This window comes from Anser cygnoides, chromosome 2, assembly GCF_040182565.1.
Source record: "Anser cygnoides isolate HZ-2024a breed goose chromosome 2, Taihu_goose_T2T_genome, whole genome shotgun sequence".
Lineage (NCBI taxonomy): Eukaryota > Metazoa > Chordata > Aves > Anseriformes > Anatidae > Anser > Anser cygnoides.
In genome coordinates, this window is record NC_089874.1 from 59,781,087 (window position 1) to 59,799,632 (window position 18,546).

General features: G+C 40.1%; 1 protein-coding gene across 10 annotated transcripts in view; it reads right to left on the reverse strand.

The window, feature by feature from the left end:
- Positions 1-18,546, reverse strand: part of HECW1 (HECT, C2 and WW domain containing E3 ubiquitin protein ligase 1) — a 267,140-nt gene that overhangs the window by 100,413 nt on the left and 148,181 nt on the right. For 8 of the 10 annotated variants that reach the window (XR_007157656.2, XM_048046401.2, XM_048046402.2 and 5 more), the window contains 2 exons: positions 10,226-10,304; positions 27-196 (listed from right to left, as the gene is read on the reverse strand). Coding sequence is in view for 9 of the 10 variants with exons in the window: in XM_048046401.2 (XP_047902358.2) it covers positions 27-196; positions 10,226-10,304 (249 nt within the window). In the remaining variant the exon portion in view is untranslated. The remainder of the gene's footprint in view (positions 1-26; positions 197-10,225; positions 10,305-18,546) is intronic. The other 2 variants (XM_048046403.2, XM_048046398.2) reach the window with 1 other exon arrangement.

Consider the following 18,546-nt stretch of genomic DNA (forward strand, 5'->3'; position numbering starts at 1 on the left):
AGACAAGTTTCAGCTCAACTGCTTACCTCTCCTTGCCAGATCGGGTTAACTGTATTACAAATAATCTTCGATCTTTTCTCCTGTCCATGATGAGGAAGCGCTGGAAAGATGCTATGTTTTCCAGGCTGGATGGAAATCTTCAAGTAAGGATCTGGATTGAAGAACATTCCTTTCTTCAGACCAAAAGCCTGGAAATCTGAAAGAAGGTTAATAAGGTAAATAAACTGATTATTTTTCATATTGCAGGTAGGTCTCTGGGAGAAACTGATAGGAAACCAGTGAGGAATTCAAATAATATGGTGGGAATATAAAAAAATCATTATATTTATTGTGAGGTAACATAAAGCCAAATTATAATAATTCTGTGATTTAGGATTTAAAAATGACTATCTAAAGAAACTGAAGTTTTTACAACCTGATTGTTAAGACTAATGTGGCTTCTAAATTGGTGTTTATGGAACTAAATAGAAGTGATCTACTGATTTTTCTAAGAAGTTAAGCACTTGCTCAGCCTGATTCCAGTGACAGGACGACTCGAGATCATTCATTTTACCACATAAACATGGCACTTGGGACACAATATATGCCAGTTCTCCTAGGTATCATTTTTCTATTTCTATGAAATTTAGCTTTTAGATCACTTTTTTTCTATGTGAGAAGTCATTTTACATTTTTTCTACTTTAAAACACCTCTTTCTGTGCATGGGTTACCTTTACCTGAGCTAACTTAGGAAATTCATATACGTAATGTCCAAGTTTTGAGCAGGACTTTCTAGCTGCAGAATTTCCAGGGAGTGCTGTACACGTTGTGCAGGGAAAATCGCAGCCCTCTGATCATCTTTGTGGTCCTCCTCTGGACCCACTCTAACAGGTCTGTGTCCTTCTTGCGCTGGGAACCCCAGACGTGGATGCAGCACTTCAAGTGGGGCCTCACAAGGGCAGAGCAGAGGGGGACGATCACCTCCCTCGACCTGCTGGTCACTGTTCTACTGATGCAGCCCAGGATGTAGTTGGCCCTCTGGGCTGCACGTGCACACTGCTGGCTCATGTTGAGCTTTTGTTTTTGCTCATGTCTCTTTGCATGGAGGTTCTCTTCCTCTGTTTAAAGCTTAATTTCACATAGGGCTAAAAACACTTGCTACTTTCTCCCCCTTCCTGTATCGAAGAGGTACAAAATTGGTTAAGATGGTTTCCCAAATTGTTCAGATGTATTCTTAAACATTCAATTTACATATATTTTTTCTTTTAGACAGGTTTTAAAAACAGTAATTTAAAGCATTAGTGCTTGAACTCTCTCCTAACTGATAAGACAAACAAACAAAAAAAAAACCTGAACTATTCTAGCAGGTTATGGGAGACCATGTAAAACACTCCAGACAGATTATTTTGGATGAATCTGAAAATCTTACACTTTCCACATCAACATCAGCATATTTTCAGAAAACAGCTATATCAAGAACAGGGAAAATATTCACTGAGTTGTATTTTGCTTCCTTCACCTATGGTAATAGCCAACACAATAAAATGTGTGAACTAAAAAGCAACTGTTTTCGTTTTGGTTGATTTTGATTATATATTCCAGCACACAATTCATGTAGCAGACATTCAAAAGACGTTGGACAGATGGTCCTGAAACAGACTGTATTTTAAGAATCTTATTCTTGTTATGTTCTCTAACAAATAACAAAAAATAAGGGATGTCAGTACTAATATCCCATTTGAAAGTACTTTGCTGACACTATGTACTGCCAAGGTCCTAGCAATGCTTTTACACAAAGAAAAAGATCTGGTTCAAACTGATAACATGGATTTCTTTTCCAAGTGTGCAATCTCTATGTTACCAGTAGGTATCTAATCTATCAGCCCTGCTGAAATCCTTTATGGCAAACTGTTTTGCTTTGGAAGTTGTACTGTTAAAAGTGCATTCCAGAAATAGAAGCCAAGATTGCAAAAGCGCTATGAGTGACAAGGCCCAGCAGTATAATTGTGTCAGGCTGATAACACATGAGAGGAGAGAAAGACCTCTGAGATCTTATTTTCTTCTTCTCTGGTATTTCCCCAAAAGATTCTGAAACTGAAATATTTATTGCTGTATGTGTTTCTGACTTTTTTTTTCCTTCAAAGAGCAACAATACCATTGTTTGCTACCACTGTGCAAAGGAATAGTCTATTGCTAGAAAATTGCTAGCATTCAATTATATATACATCTATATTATACACTATAAAGAACATACATATTATGATAATCTACCAACCTCTAACTACTGGTGGGAATTAATCACTCACGAAGGTGAAAGTACTCCTAAACTTAATTAATAGTCTAATTTTTGTATTTGGATGAGAAAAATGATTAAGCCAAGCTCACAAGAAATTTTATCTTTTTGTGTCATTTTCTTAAATTGCATGATACAGCAAATTATGTTAAAATGTCAGTTAGAAACATATATTTAATGTCCAATGCACATAGGGTCACAGAACTAGCTTTTTCAAGTACAGAAATTGCAGTTATACTTTCATATCTCACCACAAATTCTTGGCACCATGAAAAATAGAGCATCAAAAATACAAAAGCTCAGAATAAAGCTGCATTGGCATCTGCGTATATCTAGAAGAAGCCAATCTAATCTGAAGCGGAAACCATGGATGCTGTAACTTGCTGTAACCAAAAGGCTCAGGTACTTTCTCACCACTGCTGTATAACACCCCATTAGAAGAATACCATCTGTTCCGCTTCCCCAATTGAAAATATTTCTCTCTCTTATCTGTACTGTCTTCAGAAAAAGGTTCTGAAAATGCTCAATATTTAGGGTTAACTGAATTTAAATCTTTGATAAAACTAATGAATTCCAGAAGACTTAGATTCATCTTGCTGTATACTGTAGTTTTACAGCATATTTCTTGCAGACATATCAGGAAATGTTACCAGCGTAACTCAACCTGCTTTTCAGAAGGTATTTTCACTCAGTCTATTAAAAAAAGTGATTAATATACTATATGTCAGTTTCTCATTTACTCATAAATCACACTTTTGTGTGAAAGAGGGAATACACCTATCAGTTTGATAATGTCAGGCCATCTCTTGTGAAAGATGACAGAAGACAGAAATGCAGGTGAATGGGCAGAAACTGCTGGCTAATTTACTACTACAGACTTTCAGTATTTGCATCCTAAGCCAGTAATTGTAAGTACATGCATCCTACACCAGCTAGGCTCATGTCACTGTATACAAAGAGCTTACACCAACTGCTGTCTGCTGCTGCCCCCAAGTGAATTATGAATTTGTTCCAACTTCAGGGCTTACTTTCCATATATGCCGATCTCTGGGTGTCTGGATGAGCCCTTAGGAAGCTTTGCTCTAGTCACGTGCATGCATAAGGCCTCTGTCCTTAAGGTGGGCCATAGACCTCCCTCCTTCCCTGTCTTGTAAAGAATCACTCTGTGAATGCATTTTCCATGCAGCATCCCAAACTTTGTGGCAATGATGACTGGTTAGTGACGGAGACTGCATCTTTGTGGCAATCTGGAAGTTGGTGTGTGTTTAGTGGTAAAACATGGAACCAGGTGAGGATACTAATCGATTCACAGCTTGAACCTATTTGTGTTTACCAAGTTTGATTTTGCCTCAGTACAAGTGACTAAGCTTTCAGATGGTCAGGGGAGAGGTATGATTTGGGTATGAGAGTCACATTTTGTCATGCACAGCAAGGAGATTCTCCGATGGTAATGACCAGCAAAACCATTGTGAAGATGGTAGTTCAGTTCCCTACAGATGTAGTGAAGTACCGGATCAGATTCATGCTACAGAAAAGGATGGTGAATCAAAGTGAGAACCAGAGTCCAGAACAGCCTGATTTCTAAACGAACTATGGTTAGTCTGGCCATCAGTCTGTCGGTAGATAAGGAAACGAAGTTAGAAGGTGTTCTTCCCAAGAGATGAGACGCTTTTTTGTCAAGAGGTGGAAAAACTTTCCCAGAAATAACACACAAAGTTATTCTTTATAGTTTATAAATATGTCCCAAGAAGACTGAGTCCATTTAGCCTCTTGATTGTGTATATTTTACTTTACTGCAGTAGACACAGTCTGCAAACCAGAAGAAAGGTCAAGATCAATGAGTAGCAGAGCTATTAGTTTTAAGAAGCTGATATTAATGTTCTAATACAGTTGGCAAATTCCTTCCAGCAAAAGACAACAAGTATTGAATGTACTTTATGTTTCCAAGAACCATCCAATTGATTGCAACTGCTGTCTTGCAGCTAGCTATATAACATGTGAGAGAGATAATTAAGCCTCAGCAATTCTATAGTCGACACACCAAATTCACGTTTTTCTTCTTTAGTGTACTAGCCATGTGTGCTCAGACACAGGAAATGTTATGTATTGATCACGAGTCACTTAACTCTCTCAGAATATGAAGAGGTTTTAAGTTAGGCCAAACTTATCCAGAACACATCTAAAAGGCGACCTAATGAAGTTCTGCAAGGTTACCAAGACGCTGGAAAGACCATTGGGTCACTTGAAAGACCACTGTCACAAAAATCACAGAATCCCAGAATGGTTGAGGTTGGATGGGAGGTGATCTGGTCGAACCCCCTGCTCAAGCAGGAACACCTAGAGCAGGCTGCCCAGGACCATATCCAGATGGCTTTTGAAGATTCCCAAGGAAGGAGACTCTCTGGGCAGCCTATTCCAGTGCTGAGTCACATGCACAGTACAGAAGTGCTTCCTGATGTTGAGATGGAACTTCTTGTGTTCCAGTGTGTGCCCATTGCCTCTTGTCTTGTCACTGAGAAGAGCCTGGCTCTGTCCTCTTTGTACCCTCCTTTCAGGTATTTATAGACACTGATCAGATCCCCCGAGCCTTCTATTCTCCAGGCTGAACAATCCCAGCTGTCAATTTAGACTGTGATTTAGTTTGATGAACACCCAAATGGAATGTATTCTCTCCATAATCTGCTCATTAATGGCAGAATATAAAATTACTGTCATCTTTCCAAGATCCTCATAGCTCATGTATCAAGGCACAATAAACTATCTTCACGATCCATCACTATGAGAGAAAGAGCTATTAATTAGGTCGTCAATGGATAGATCAAACATTTTCCTTGTGTTTTCCTTTGTAAATTCCCAAAGAGATTTCAGTTCAGATTCTGATGCTGAGTAACTGGACTTGACCAGGACTGGTATCTGGGTTGACTATCAACGAGGTAAGGTAGTTGCCAGGGTATTAGTACATCAGTGTTTCTTTTATAGCGTAGAGCTTGTACAGAACAATTATCACCTAGCTTGGAGGGCAGAAGTTCATATAATGAGCTGAGCTACATAGTGGTGGCTTCAAAAGAAGGAAGAACAAAACTCTGCTTGCTCAGGATTAACAGGAGGCACCTAGGTACTGCCTCTCAGCTACATGCTTTTAAAACAATAGGAATTATTTTAGCTACCAGTAGCATAATAATGTTTCAACGGTAACAGCATAGAAATTTCGCACTAACTTGGAAATGCCAATTTGATTCATGCAGCAGTACATGATGCTTGAATCTAGAGTACAGAAAATGAGCACAGATTTGGCAGTATTGCAACTGGTATAAAATTTCAATAAATCTAATATTAAGGAATTATAAAAATCTAACAGTAAGGTGCAGTGATAGGAAGTCTTAATATCTAATACAGTAAAATAATGCAGGTGAATTGAGAAAGATACTACATAACGTACAACAAATTACTGGCTTAATCAGCTATTTAAGGAGATTCTGCAACTGGCGATATGCAAGAAGGTAAACAGATAGTTAAGGCAGTTCTTTCTGCAGAAATTATCTGTAGAAATCTACAGATCTATAAATAGACTGCATTTCCCTTTAAAAACACACACATACACACAAAAAACAGAATGTAAGTGAAAAAAGAACTGTCTGGTATAGTTACACAACGAGATGTTTAAAGATCTGAGATTAAAAAACAAAAACAAAAAAAAACACAAGTAGGTGGGGTAGATAAGCCAGAACATTTTTGTCAAATGAGGCTACCAGACAAAATATTAAAGACAGCAAAAAAGAGGAGAAAATAATTTTTCTAGCTGGATGTGCTACAAAGGAATGCTGAAAGGAATTCTCCTTTCTATAAGGAAGAGGCAGTGGAGGCGTAAAGAAGAAAATACATCTATTAATAAATGAAAAGCTGTGAAGAATTTAATTATTCAAGAATGGCTGAAAGACAGGCTACTTTTTAAATTGCCTTCATCAAAAAAGAAAACAGAAAAAGTTTGAACAACTATTGTGAGCAGTGTAACAGTGAGAGTTTCGTTACTGCAAGCTGTTAACCACTGGAGCAAAATACCACCTATTTTGCTCAGAACCAGAGTACACACCTGTCTAGGACAGAACTGAACCAATTTCACACAAAACTCCATACCATGGAGTAAGATGACTTGTGTTACATAGGAGAATGGAGTAATTAATTTCAAAGACTTTAAATCTGTTAGTCTAGAGCACTGCAGTACTTTGTAGCCACTGGTGTTTTGGAGGAGGTAGAAAAGTCACCTCACCTTAACACAAGCTCTGAAAGGTGAAAAAAACAAACAAACAACAAGAACAACAAAAAGGTGAGTGGTTAGAAACTTAGGTTTATAAAAAAACATCTGGGCAAAATAGCTTGAGTTGGTGAGGGCAGAAGAAGAGGTAGGTTTATAGCAATATTTAATAAACAAAATTTAGTGGATAGATTTTTTGTTATAAAATCAGTCTCTAGGACTTCCAGAAATGGTTAGAAGATAAAGAATGTTCTATATCTGCATTTTGATCAAGGATTTCATGGTAACTACAATTTTCAAAATGACCTTTAGTTGACATAATATTGTTTTCCGTTGTGATTTAGACGCTGACTTCCATAAACTGAAAATAGATCTTACCTGAATGCCTGATCTGAAAGCTACACAAGGAATAATAATAATAAAAAAAAAAGATCCTGAATGTCTCACAAACATGCATGAAACATGAATTCCTGAATGTCTGTGAGATATTTAGACCTTCTGGTCATTTGTTCCACAAGAGCACTTGGTAAATAAGCAGCGTGTAAATAAGTGAGAGATGTGAAATATTAAAGTTTGAAAAAAGATTTTTAATGCAATATATAGCTAGGAGGAATGTCACACAAACATCATGATAACACTTTCTAAATATACCAGCCAAAAGAATGGTTTCCAGGGCTTTCAGCAAAGGTGTTACGTTGCTGCTAAACCATGAACTTTCAGTGAAGTGGCTGGAACATCTTGGGAAGCTTAGCACGTTTCTTCTTTCTGTACTTCATGTGAGGGAGCTTTCACACTCTCAGCTGCCTTATCAGAAGTGTGATGCTCACTGGTAACAGCAGCAAATTCATACTGGAAACTAAATGCAAAGTAGCTGAATAGTTTTCCTTGAAGATTGTATCTAACTAAATTAGGCTTATGATATTTCTCTTAGTGTTTTAATAATTAAAGCTATAATAATACAGTCATCATATAAAAGATTAAGAAGCATAATCATGGGAAATTGTCTTCTTTGAGATCAGTATTGCTAATGAACCTGTTAAGCTGAACTAACCTTTCACAGGAACAACTTCCAGTCTCTAAAGAAGGAAATAGTTAGAAAACAAACTACCTACTGCTCTTTCTGTTCTGGAGAAGATAGTGATCTCATTTTGCTCTGAAGCATCAGTTTATTCTTCTTTGTTTGACATTTTTATCCAATCCAGATACCTTTCCACAGGCAACATTTCCAGTGAAACTAGTTGGATTTTGCTCAAGCAAATATTCAATAAAACTACAGAAGGAATAAAGTACTTTGCCACCAACTTTTAGAAATAAATTGTTTCTGCACAGTTCATTTCAAAGTAGTGTCTCACTGGAGTGTCTAGGCAGTAGAGCAAACAAGATAAATCAGCTGAAATGGAATGATCTTGTTCAGCATTTCTTGGGATTTTGCCTACTTTGAGATTTTTCTCTCCCATTCCATTAATATTCTTCTTTAAAAAAAAAAACGGTATTATAAATTGTATAGCTTTCCTTGCTTTCTTTAGATGATAACCTGTTCAGGGCAGGCTGGCTCTGTGTTGGTGCAATAACTAACACAGTGGTCCCCAGCCAAAGACTAATGGCCTTTCACTCTGTTGCAATGAAAAAAAACCACAAAATTTTGAAACCTAAATGTTATGTAATGACACTGAAACACTGAAGGTGACAGTATACCTCCTGACAGTATACCTAAGGACCAGTATCTAAGAAGTCTACGTGAGCCAAAAGGATTCCTGACAATAGACAGGTTATTGCTGCAATAGTGGTGCAAACAGAAAAGAATCCCAATTCCTTGGGAAAGGCCTGGATTTATTTGCATTTTATTAGCTAGCATAGCAGATATAGGAGTGGCAATAATTTTACTTTGACATAGACAACGTTTGTTTTCTGTTGATTAAGTAAGAAACCAGTAAATAAATCTTTGTGATGTGTTAACTTGTGACTGAAATACCTCAAGTCCAGGCTATCAGAAAGACAGACTGAACTAGAGCTACTTTGATACCAAAGATTTTTGACGTAATAACTGTGAGCTCAAGGATTTAACAAATACCTAGCTATGATGATGCTGTTAATATGGATGTGATACATATGTAAATGAATTGCTGTTAACCACTAGAATAAGAAATCCCCAAAGTATCACATGGTATGGTCTTTGTAAACTTTGAATCAAGCTATACGCATGAACGATCTAGGGCCCATTGAGACAACATTAATTAGCTGTGTCACGAATTATCACTCTTGATATCTCTTGGTCTATGAGGCCAAAGAATCTCTGAGAATGGAAAAATGTATTTAATTCTGGGCAAGATTATACTTAAGAACATATTAACTCAGTTCTTTATTTCTTTTGAGCTGAACCTGTAGTTTTCTTTAACAAATGAATATCACAGCATGGGTGCCCATTGTTCAACCTAGTAAAATGTAAATGATGTGTTAATGGGCCCTATTTAATGTCAGTCTAACTTGCCATACAGCACATACAACCCACACTGATATGGAAACCTCATATGGAAAAGCACTGACATGCATGCCTAATATTAAAAAGAATCAGAAGTCCTAGCTGACCTCAGCACAACTTAGAACAAGGCTTGAAATAAATCATACGGCCAAAGCAATTATGTAACATGATGCTTGTCTGAATGTACGACTTTAGGTGGAAAGGCCTGCACTTGTAAAAATTCTTAACTAGGGTAAATGGAGTATAATAAAACCACTCTTTTTTTTTTCTGTGCTATTTTCTCATGGAATTTCCAAGTCAAGTCCAGCATCTTCCTCTTTGTACTAAGGAGGAATTAAAAATATGGAAACCAACTAACAAGCATAAAGCCCCCCAAATGAGAACCTTGCTCACAACTACTCTCTTTTGACAAATTGAACTTTTCTACAGAGGCGATTTGCAGATTGTTGTTATTAAAGCCAGATGAAATGATCCATAGCTTTTAAAATCTGCAATGACATGTGAAATCATGAGGCTGAACATCCTCCAAAAAATTCAGAGGAGTGAGAGCAGTCTCCTGGCTTAAGTCTCAGTGTCACTGCTGAGCAATACAGATAAGCTTGTGCATGTGGCACATGGATCTGCCTCAGGTCCAGACCAAGACCGTGGAAGGTGCTCTCTAAGAAACAAAGGGCTGCCACACATCACATTCAGCTCCATAAGTAAAGCACGTGCCACTGAACTTGCTTTCCTTGACCTACATATATAGCACCACATTTAATCAGAAAAAAAACCACACGCATCCAAAAAAACCTCTACCTGAACAAAACACTTTAGCACTTAACTCTCCTTGAAGGAAGAGGGTGTGGCAATAATCATAGGACAGATATTAGTTCTCTATGTTACTGTCACTTCTAGAGTAACAGGTTATATAGAGTTGTAGAATTGTTGAATGGTTTGGGTTGGAAGGGACCTTAAAGATCATCCAGTTCCACCACTCCTGCCATGAGCAGGGATGCCACCCATTAGATCGGGTTGCCCAAAGCCCCATCCAGCCTGGCCTTGAACACCTCCAGGGATGGGGCATCCACAGCTTCTCTGGGCAACCTGTGCCAGTGCCTCACCATGTATGCATAAATATATACACAAAGATATACATACACACACATATACATGAAGGGTTTTAATAATTTCAGTCTCCCACTCTCTGGGCTTAAAACTTTAACACAAATGGTAACTTACCTGACAATGAAAAACTTATCAGTCTCCGACTTCCCTGTCCCTGGATTGAATCTTCATTGGTGATGCTTTTAAAAATCTGCTGGAAGAAGAAGAAAGGTGAGAAGGAGGAGTCTCCTGTATCTCTTGAACAGACAAACTGCTGAGTAACTGTCCTTTTTACAACATAACCACCTAAGAGTCAAATAGACAACCATTAATCAAAACAATGTTTTCATTCAGGTAATGATTTAGCCACTAGTGGCCTAACTCAGACCTTCCTGGATGCATTTTATTAAAACAGAATGATACAGAAATATTACTGTAATTTTAATATAGTGGTTCCTCACACAGAAAGGGACTATTTATTAAATGAGATAAAAGTAATGCATAAGGATGGGGATATGGCTCTCATCTCTACTAATGTCTGTCTTTATAACATATTAAAAGAGTGGAAAATCTTCGTCCAGAAAGTTTATTGCAAATTTCTCTGTGAGTTTACTGCTATCCTGTGCAAACAACTTTGAATTATGATACTAGTAAGTATTGAGGGTGAGTCTGAAAAAAAATAAGTACATCAACAGGTGACCTTTTGTACTCACTTTTCTGTACCTTGTCTTTTGACAAGGATCATGTCCACAGCTTGAGTTTTAATGTCAAGCATTAGCTCAGCAAGTTTATTGGTGGGCTGCTGTTGGGCAAGTTAGGACCCAGGTTGCCTTCTGGTTGTGATCAGAACTGGGAAGCAAAAACCCCTCATGCCAGTGTCTGGGGCATAAATAAGAACCTGCATCAGCTGGGGGACAGCAGTTTCCACTGCTGTTTCCCTGAACAGAGCAGAAGAGATGCTACCGTGAGACAGGCTCCAAGCTCAGCAGGGCGATGGTGCTACTATGACTACCTCCCACTGACTCTGGAGCCAAACCAAGTGCTGCTCTGCTCCTAGGAAGTCACAGCTCCTCACCAGTCTTGTTGTTTGGCTTTCAGGCAAAAAAGAAAAAGAGCATTTATGCAGTTAAGTTCCAATTTCTGCCAGGAGACAGTAACTGAAGTCCCACTCAACTGTGACTCATTGCTCAGTATATTAAATATTGTGTATTCAAGCTTAACTTAGAAAACAAGCTCTTCTTTGTCCCCACAGAGTTCAAACCAGAGCAAGAGGGCATAGCAGCGCCCTAGCAGGGATTAAGCAACAAGCACAGCTGGCAGGTCAACACACAAGTGACACATGAATTGTAAATACAAGGGGTGAATCTAGACACCATTGAAAAATGGGCTCTGGTGTACTTGACCTTTTGTCATAATCAGTTAGTTTCTCGTAGACTATTTAAATGGGATAAGGAGTACTGAATAGAGTGACACTACAAGCGAATTTAAGTAGAAACACTCCAGCTGGATCACAACTAACTAGCTGTAATTACAGCTTTGGACTTCTCAGGTATGCAGGTTTCAGTCTATTTATTAAAGCCACCGCTGATAGGAAAGGTACACATTTATATCGGTATTATACGTGACACTGAGAATTTTGCGACAAGAACTCAGTAACCTTTATCAGCTGAAGTTGTGAAACAATGGCAGAAACAATGACATTTCTTTGTCAAGATGTGTTTTTCATACTACTTCATTGACTGGCATTTATTATACATTTTCCTTTCAGGCTTACTACTTATGGTCTTCTCACGATTTTGTCTGGGACAGTGCCTGGGCCAACTGCCCTAGATACGTGCATATTTGCAAAATGTGCACTTTTTTCCAGCCCTTAAACATTTCCCCAGGATTCTTAAATCTGCCACAAATCAGTATGGACAGTTTAATGATCTATGTTTTGAACAGACAGGGATGGAACTGATGGTGTCCTGCAAATACCAGCACATTCAAAACTTAAAAATATGTTGCTATGAAGGGTCCTGTTTTGGGCCATAACTACATTAGGGAAATTGAATCAGGACAGTAATGCTTCAGTAATGTATGGACAAAAGTAATGCATGGACAAAAGCATCCCCAGCATAGCCAAAGCTGCAGTGTCAAAGCGTGGCATTACACAAGGAGGACAGTAAGGCAACCAGCCCTATAAGTGAAACAAGCTGTACTGAGGGAAAAGAACAAATTAGATTTGCTTCTACAGGATCCATCTATTTTGTGAATCAGGTGCTCCTCACACTGTACATCTAAGTGCTCACCCCTCACGGGGCCTTCAGTAGTGCTCCCTCAATTTCCACTTGCCTCATGTTTTCTCATGGAAATCAAGGCACAAGGAGGTTGGAATAGGACTAAAGAATGGGGCATATCCAAGGTGCGTGCTGGGGCCCAACAATGTGCAGGCATCAGGTTGGGGTACACATCTGTACCTGGGACCTGGAAGTGCTCCTGCTTTTTACTCTATAGACACGGCATTTCTGGGTATGAGAGTAACGTTTTTAAATTACCTAACTGACAATAAATGTTCCCCCTGGCTTTCAATGGAAAACAGTTCTCATGATTTGATGATTTGAAATGTTGACACAATTCTCCTAATCCTGGTTTTCCTGATCCCAATTCAGTCAGAGGTTTGAGGAGGATCTGCCTACAGCTTCCCCTATAGCGATTCCCCCAATGAAGACCAAAAGGTCTCAAAAAAAAAAAAAAAATCAAAAAAAAGGTCAAGTTTTGCTACAGTAGTGAAAAAGAAAAGCTTAAGCTTTTAATTATGAAGAAAAAGAACCAAGTCAGATAGCACAAACATTTTAAAAACCCACCACTGTAAACAACTCTTCCCCTATGTAGTGGGTTGACCTGGGCCACCTGCCAGATGCCCACTCTCTTGCTCTCCCCTCCTGAACATGGCACAGGGAGAAGATAAGTCAGATAAGCCCATAAACCAAGATCAAGACAGACAGATCACTTACTGATTACCATTGTAGGCAAGAAAGACTCAGCTTGAGGAAAAGTAATTTAATTTATTCCCAAATGAATAGAGCTGGATGGAGAGAAACAAACAAAAAAACAGAACACCTTCACCCCACCCCACTTGCTTGCCAGGCTCACCCCACTGGACTCCTACCTCCCCCCAGTTCCCTGAATGGTGTAGGGGGCTGGGGAGAGGGGGCTGCGGTCACCCCCAGCAGCTCCTCTGTGCCGCCTCTTCCTCCTCACACCTCTCCCCTGCTCCAGACTGGGCTCTCCAGGGGCTGCAGGGCAAGCTCTGCTGGGTGCCTGGAGCACCTCCTGCCCTGGCTGCTCGCAGGGCTGCTTCTCGCACTCCTTTCCTCACTGCCAGGCAGCGTTTGGCCCTTGCTGAGCTCCGCTCTCCCCGAGGAGCCCACCCGTGGCCGAGGGGCTCAGCCGGGCCCTGTGGTGGGGCCGCTGGAGCCGGCATGGGGCAGCCCTGGCCGCACCTCACAGAGCAGCCCGGCAGGCCCTGGTACCAAAACCTGGCCACACACACCCCATACACCCTACCCTATTGTGTCTTTGCAGGTCTTTGATGGGGGTTTTTGCCTCTAGGCTTCATTTTAGCCAGCTCAGTAACTTTTTAAGTTGCAGAAAACATTGTGCAGCCCCTGCAGCCCTTAAAAATGGCCATTTCCTTCTGGCTGCATCCTGCATCCTGAAGTGGCAATACGAAAGCAAGGCGAAATACCAGCACTGCTGCCTATAACTGAATTATGAACTCTGTAGATTATCTCAGTGTAGCTCTCTGAGATGCACTGCTATGGTCATTTTGACAATGCCTAGCACTTAACCTTAGGGATTTTAAAGATGTTACAACATTTCTTTGAAGCTTAGCCAACAAAGGGAATGCACAGCACTAAGGCTGCATGGGATCAAGGCACAATGCAAATGAACGGACGCAACATTAAAGACTTCATTGTACAAACAAGGCTTCAAACCAAGATCCTAGCTGTAACACTTCCTAAATCCTCCCAACCCCTGTTCTGTAAAGCTCTACTAACGCAAATTGGTGTCTCTTTTCTCCAGTGGCCCAGCTAAATGGCTTGGCTCTGAGGCCTCCACCACTCTCACAACACGTATGCTGCACCTTCTCACCTGAGAGGGCGGTCGCAGGAGCTGGGCATGTGCCCAAGCACACTCAAGAGCAGATGCAAATCCTCTCTCAAAAAGAAATGATCATGTAAGGACATACCCAGGGAAGGATATTACAATGGCTGGGAAAGTGGTTTTACTTCAATATTGACATAGGGAGTTAAGGCGACCAGTGGGGGCGGAAGAAAAGTTGTATCAACAGCATGGCATGATTTAGCTTGCAGTATAAGGAAAGGTGAGCATGAAGGAGTTCTCCCTCAACTTTTTGACACACAAGGTCATTACGTTTGTCCCGCTGTCTAGCTGAAGATAAGTTTCCAGGACCAAGCCAAAATCTCAGCAAAGTGGAAACAATGAGAAAAGTCTTCTAATTTAAGTCCAATATTTTGAAAAGAAAAAAAGCTGTTGGCTTCTGTTTGGACTCACTATTTTCTGACGTAGTATCAGATTCTGACGTAGTATCAGATTCTCCTTGGTAGTGAGAAAAGGCTAAGTGAACTATGCATAGGATAGGGTAAAGCTGGGTGTGTGCTCACTAACAATCACCGGCAACCGCACAGACTGGGATTTATGAAGTGTTGATGCCTGGGATGAAAAAGTGCATGGGTCATATTCCTCTTTCTTGCCATTTATCATGAAAGAAACCCAGACTAATTTTAGTAGCTCCAATATAATTACACTAGGAGTGTTGTCACTGTAAGTAAACTTTGAATTTAGTCATCAGGAAGGAAAAAAAAAACTCTTCTCAACTGCCACTGAAAACACAGTTAGCTGACAGAACAACATTCATCTCATCACTTGACATCTTACAGACTGAAGACCTTGGCATGAAAGGAACAAATGTAATTTTCCACTTATAACTGTGGTGCTCTTTTATGCCCTTGAAGAGCTCAGTCTGAATTACTACAATATTTTTGTTTGTTTGTTTATAATGTAATGTTTGCACATTGTGCAGCAAAACCTAATTATTTTTAAAGTCCTGATGCGGAACAGGATTAATATGCTTTTATTACATGCTTCTACCATATGTAGTCATGAAAAGATGGGACCTGAGCTGCAACTTGAAGCCTACCTGAATCTCTCAGAAGAGCGTGGGTTTCCTGACCAGATTCAAACCTTCCTCCTTGTGCCTTGCTTGTGATCAGAATGGTTGTCATTTCCATGGGCAGGAGTGTGTGCACTCGAGCAATTAAAGAAGCATCAGTACTTCCTTTACAATATTCTCCAGTAAACACACCATGAAATAAACTTCTGGTCTAGCACAGTTTCCCAACCACTGAAGCACAGGCAAAAGGCAACCACCAAAGCAGTCAAAGCTCTCTGCAAGGTGTGGGGAGGTATGTGAGGCCAGATCAAAGCCTCTCAGGACATGCTGAATCCAGGGAAAGGACCACATTTGGAAATGCTTTTCATTTTCTTGGTAGAGAGAAAAAAGACAGAAGGACATGACTGAAAACTAAAAATAATAGTGTTTTCCTGGCATCGCTTTTCCTTGTGAGTAGTTCCTGCAAATGCTGGAGGGAATTTATGTGACCCTGAATGAGAAAGGAGGCAGGATTCACACTGGCAAATGGAGCCCTTGAGACTCCCCCTCTGTTTAGCTATAGAACGTGTTATGAAAAAAAAACCCACAACAACAACAAAAAAACAAACTTGAGAAATCCCACAGTATGACAGTCCATCAGTTCTTACTGAGGCAAAATTCCAAGTGCATCACTAAAACTTTGTCTATCCAGAAGCTCAGAAACAAGGACTCTGACAGCTAATTAAAAGTATATCCTAAAATACTTTGCTCTTCATTGGTCTATCTGGATATATGGAGGAGTACCAAGGGCAACAGTCTTGCTCCTGAAAGTAAAGTGGCTGCAGGGTACACCTCAGGTACTTCTGTTCAGCCTTCCTGTTACATCTAGGCAAATACTTTTGGAAAGTGTGCAATGTGAACGCCGGTCTAGAAGAAGCTGTAAACAAGCTTGCCTGCTGCTGCAGTAGAAAATTTGCTTTCCAGCAGTGGAATGACCTGTAATAGTGCAACATGTAAAGTGTGCTCTGCACCACTTTCTAAGTTACTTCTAGCATGTTTGTATGTTGTGCAGCCCAATTTAATTATGATAAAGGTCTTGCTGATATGGAACAGAATATGATTTTATTACATGCTTTTACCACATCTAGACATACACAGGTAGCAAATACAAGCACACATTTCTTTTCCAACACACAGCACAGAAAAACAGCTGTGTCTTAGTCTTATCATTTAGTAACACACCTTATGCTCCAGAAGGGCATTTTTGACCCCTGTGACCGCACAGACAAGGGAATTCAACAAAGCCAAGCAAATTTGCTTTTCCCATAAACAGAAGAAACATCTGATTTAAGAAATCGTACTCTTCACTGAGATCCAAAACACTTGGGTAGCAGCAGCTTCTGCTTCAAAACAGTGGTAACATTTAATGGCCATAACTGATATTATCTTACATAGGCCAGTATTTCTTACATTTAAAACAGAGGAAACTGCAGTGACACTAATGTAGACTAAATGCTCAGGTACTGCAAATTTTCATAGCTCAACCCTGGACCATACTACCTATTAGCAAGAGTTTCTCTTTAAAAAAACACTTCTAAGAACACATCAAAGTATTCAGAGGGGCTCACGCTTCCCAGCAGCACTACTCAACCCGCACAGAAGATGGAAACGTAAAATGAAAGAAACCTAGAAACTACAAAAGCAAATCAGTTAAGTATATTCTGTTTGTATACACCAGTCCTGAGGATGAAAATCAGCAGATGAGTGCCTTGCAAAAAAAAAAAAAAAAAAGCTGGTGACCTGTGCTTGATTCAAATAACAAGTGAAAAATAGCCTAAACTCGGTCCCAAACTGTGCATCAGCAAAAGGAAAAAAAAAATATTGCTAGATGTGTCAGAGCTAAAGACATGGCGTTGCAGAGCTGGGGGAAAAGACAAGACTGGTCAGTAACTGCCTGCCCTGCGCTTGCTTCAAGCTCCAGTTCCCTGTTCTCTGCTTCTCAAGAACACCAAATTTGCCTGCAGATTTGAAATAAAATAAGCAAAGTTACTGGCCTGAATTTAATGGTCAGTAGGAAAAGAAGAAGGTGATGCTTCGCTCTGCCTCCTTCCATCTGTTTGCATTTTTCAGTTCATCTGAGACATAAGATGGGTCCAAAATTCCCCAGACTGAGGTAGGAGCAGGGTACCAGCCTCCACTCTGCACTGCTTTGCTGATGTCAGTTTAAATCAGCTTTGAGCTATTGTTTTAACAAAGCAGCGTGTACATGGCACAGGTGTCAAGAAGAGTTTCTCAAAAAATTATTATCCCCTAAACTAGCTCTGTTGACTGTTATTGTTGCCCCCTTGATTTCACTGAACTCTTAATACTAGGACAATTTCCTAAGTGTGAAGTGTCTTTCCACAGTAAAAGAATATAAGGCATTGTCCCAAGTTCATGCTTCACATTGTGCCATCCGCTTCAGAGAGGGAATAGTTCTCAGTTGATCTGGGTGAATACTCCCATTTCCTCCTAGTGTTGACTTTAAAAAGGCATAGCTGGGGAAGAAAACTTGACTAAATAACCACAGACTGTAGAAGTGCTTCTTTTCCCTCTATGACCTGACTTCTACCACCTCTTGGGAACACAGGGTAGGCTGGGATGTATGGGGTGGGCTGTGAAAGGAGCAAATGGAGATCCAAGCTCCATGGCTGTCTCTGACAGAATTATGGCTATAATCCCAGGCTACACTTTGAAAATCCAGCCCTAATTAGTGGCAGTACTTCAGCTACAACCCTCACTCTGTTAACAGAATTATCCAGCTCTTGAATGCAATATATTCCACTTATCCTGTTAGCTCGTTAAGCCACTGTGCTGGCACTGCAGTATTTTCCTTTCAGGTGACTGCAAATCCCATGCAGCCAGTTTCTCGATTAGCAGAGCCTAACTCCCTGCTGGGTTTTCTGCAGCTGACTTGCATCCCCGAAGGACTGTGACCACACGTGTGCCACAGTCTTCCCCCTCTGTTGTGGTCAGTGCTGTTCTAGCCCTGTAATACAGTGCTTTCTCACTGCAGTTCCCTGATTAAGGGGAGAAATTGCCTTTATGGGCATGTCACAGTTGCCTTCTGAATGCAGAAGGCTCCTTTTGCCTCCTCTTGCAGCAGTGCTTATTTCGATTTTTTTTTCTCCAGGAGACAGAAGTGTTTCACTCCTAAAAGCTTCTCTCCTAGAAGCCCTTACAGAAATTAGCATTTTTTTTCCATTGAAAGTGTAATGAACTCTCAGCAGATTCTAGATCATGAACCCTGGAAACCAAA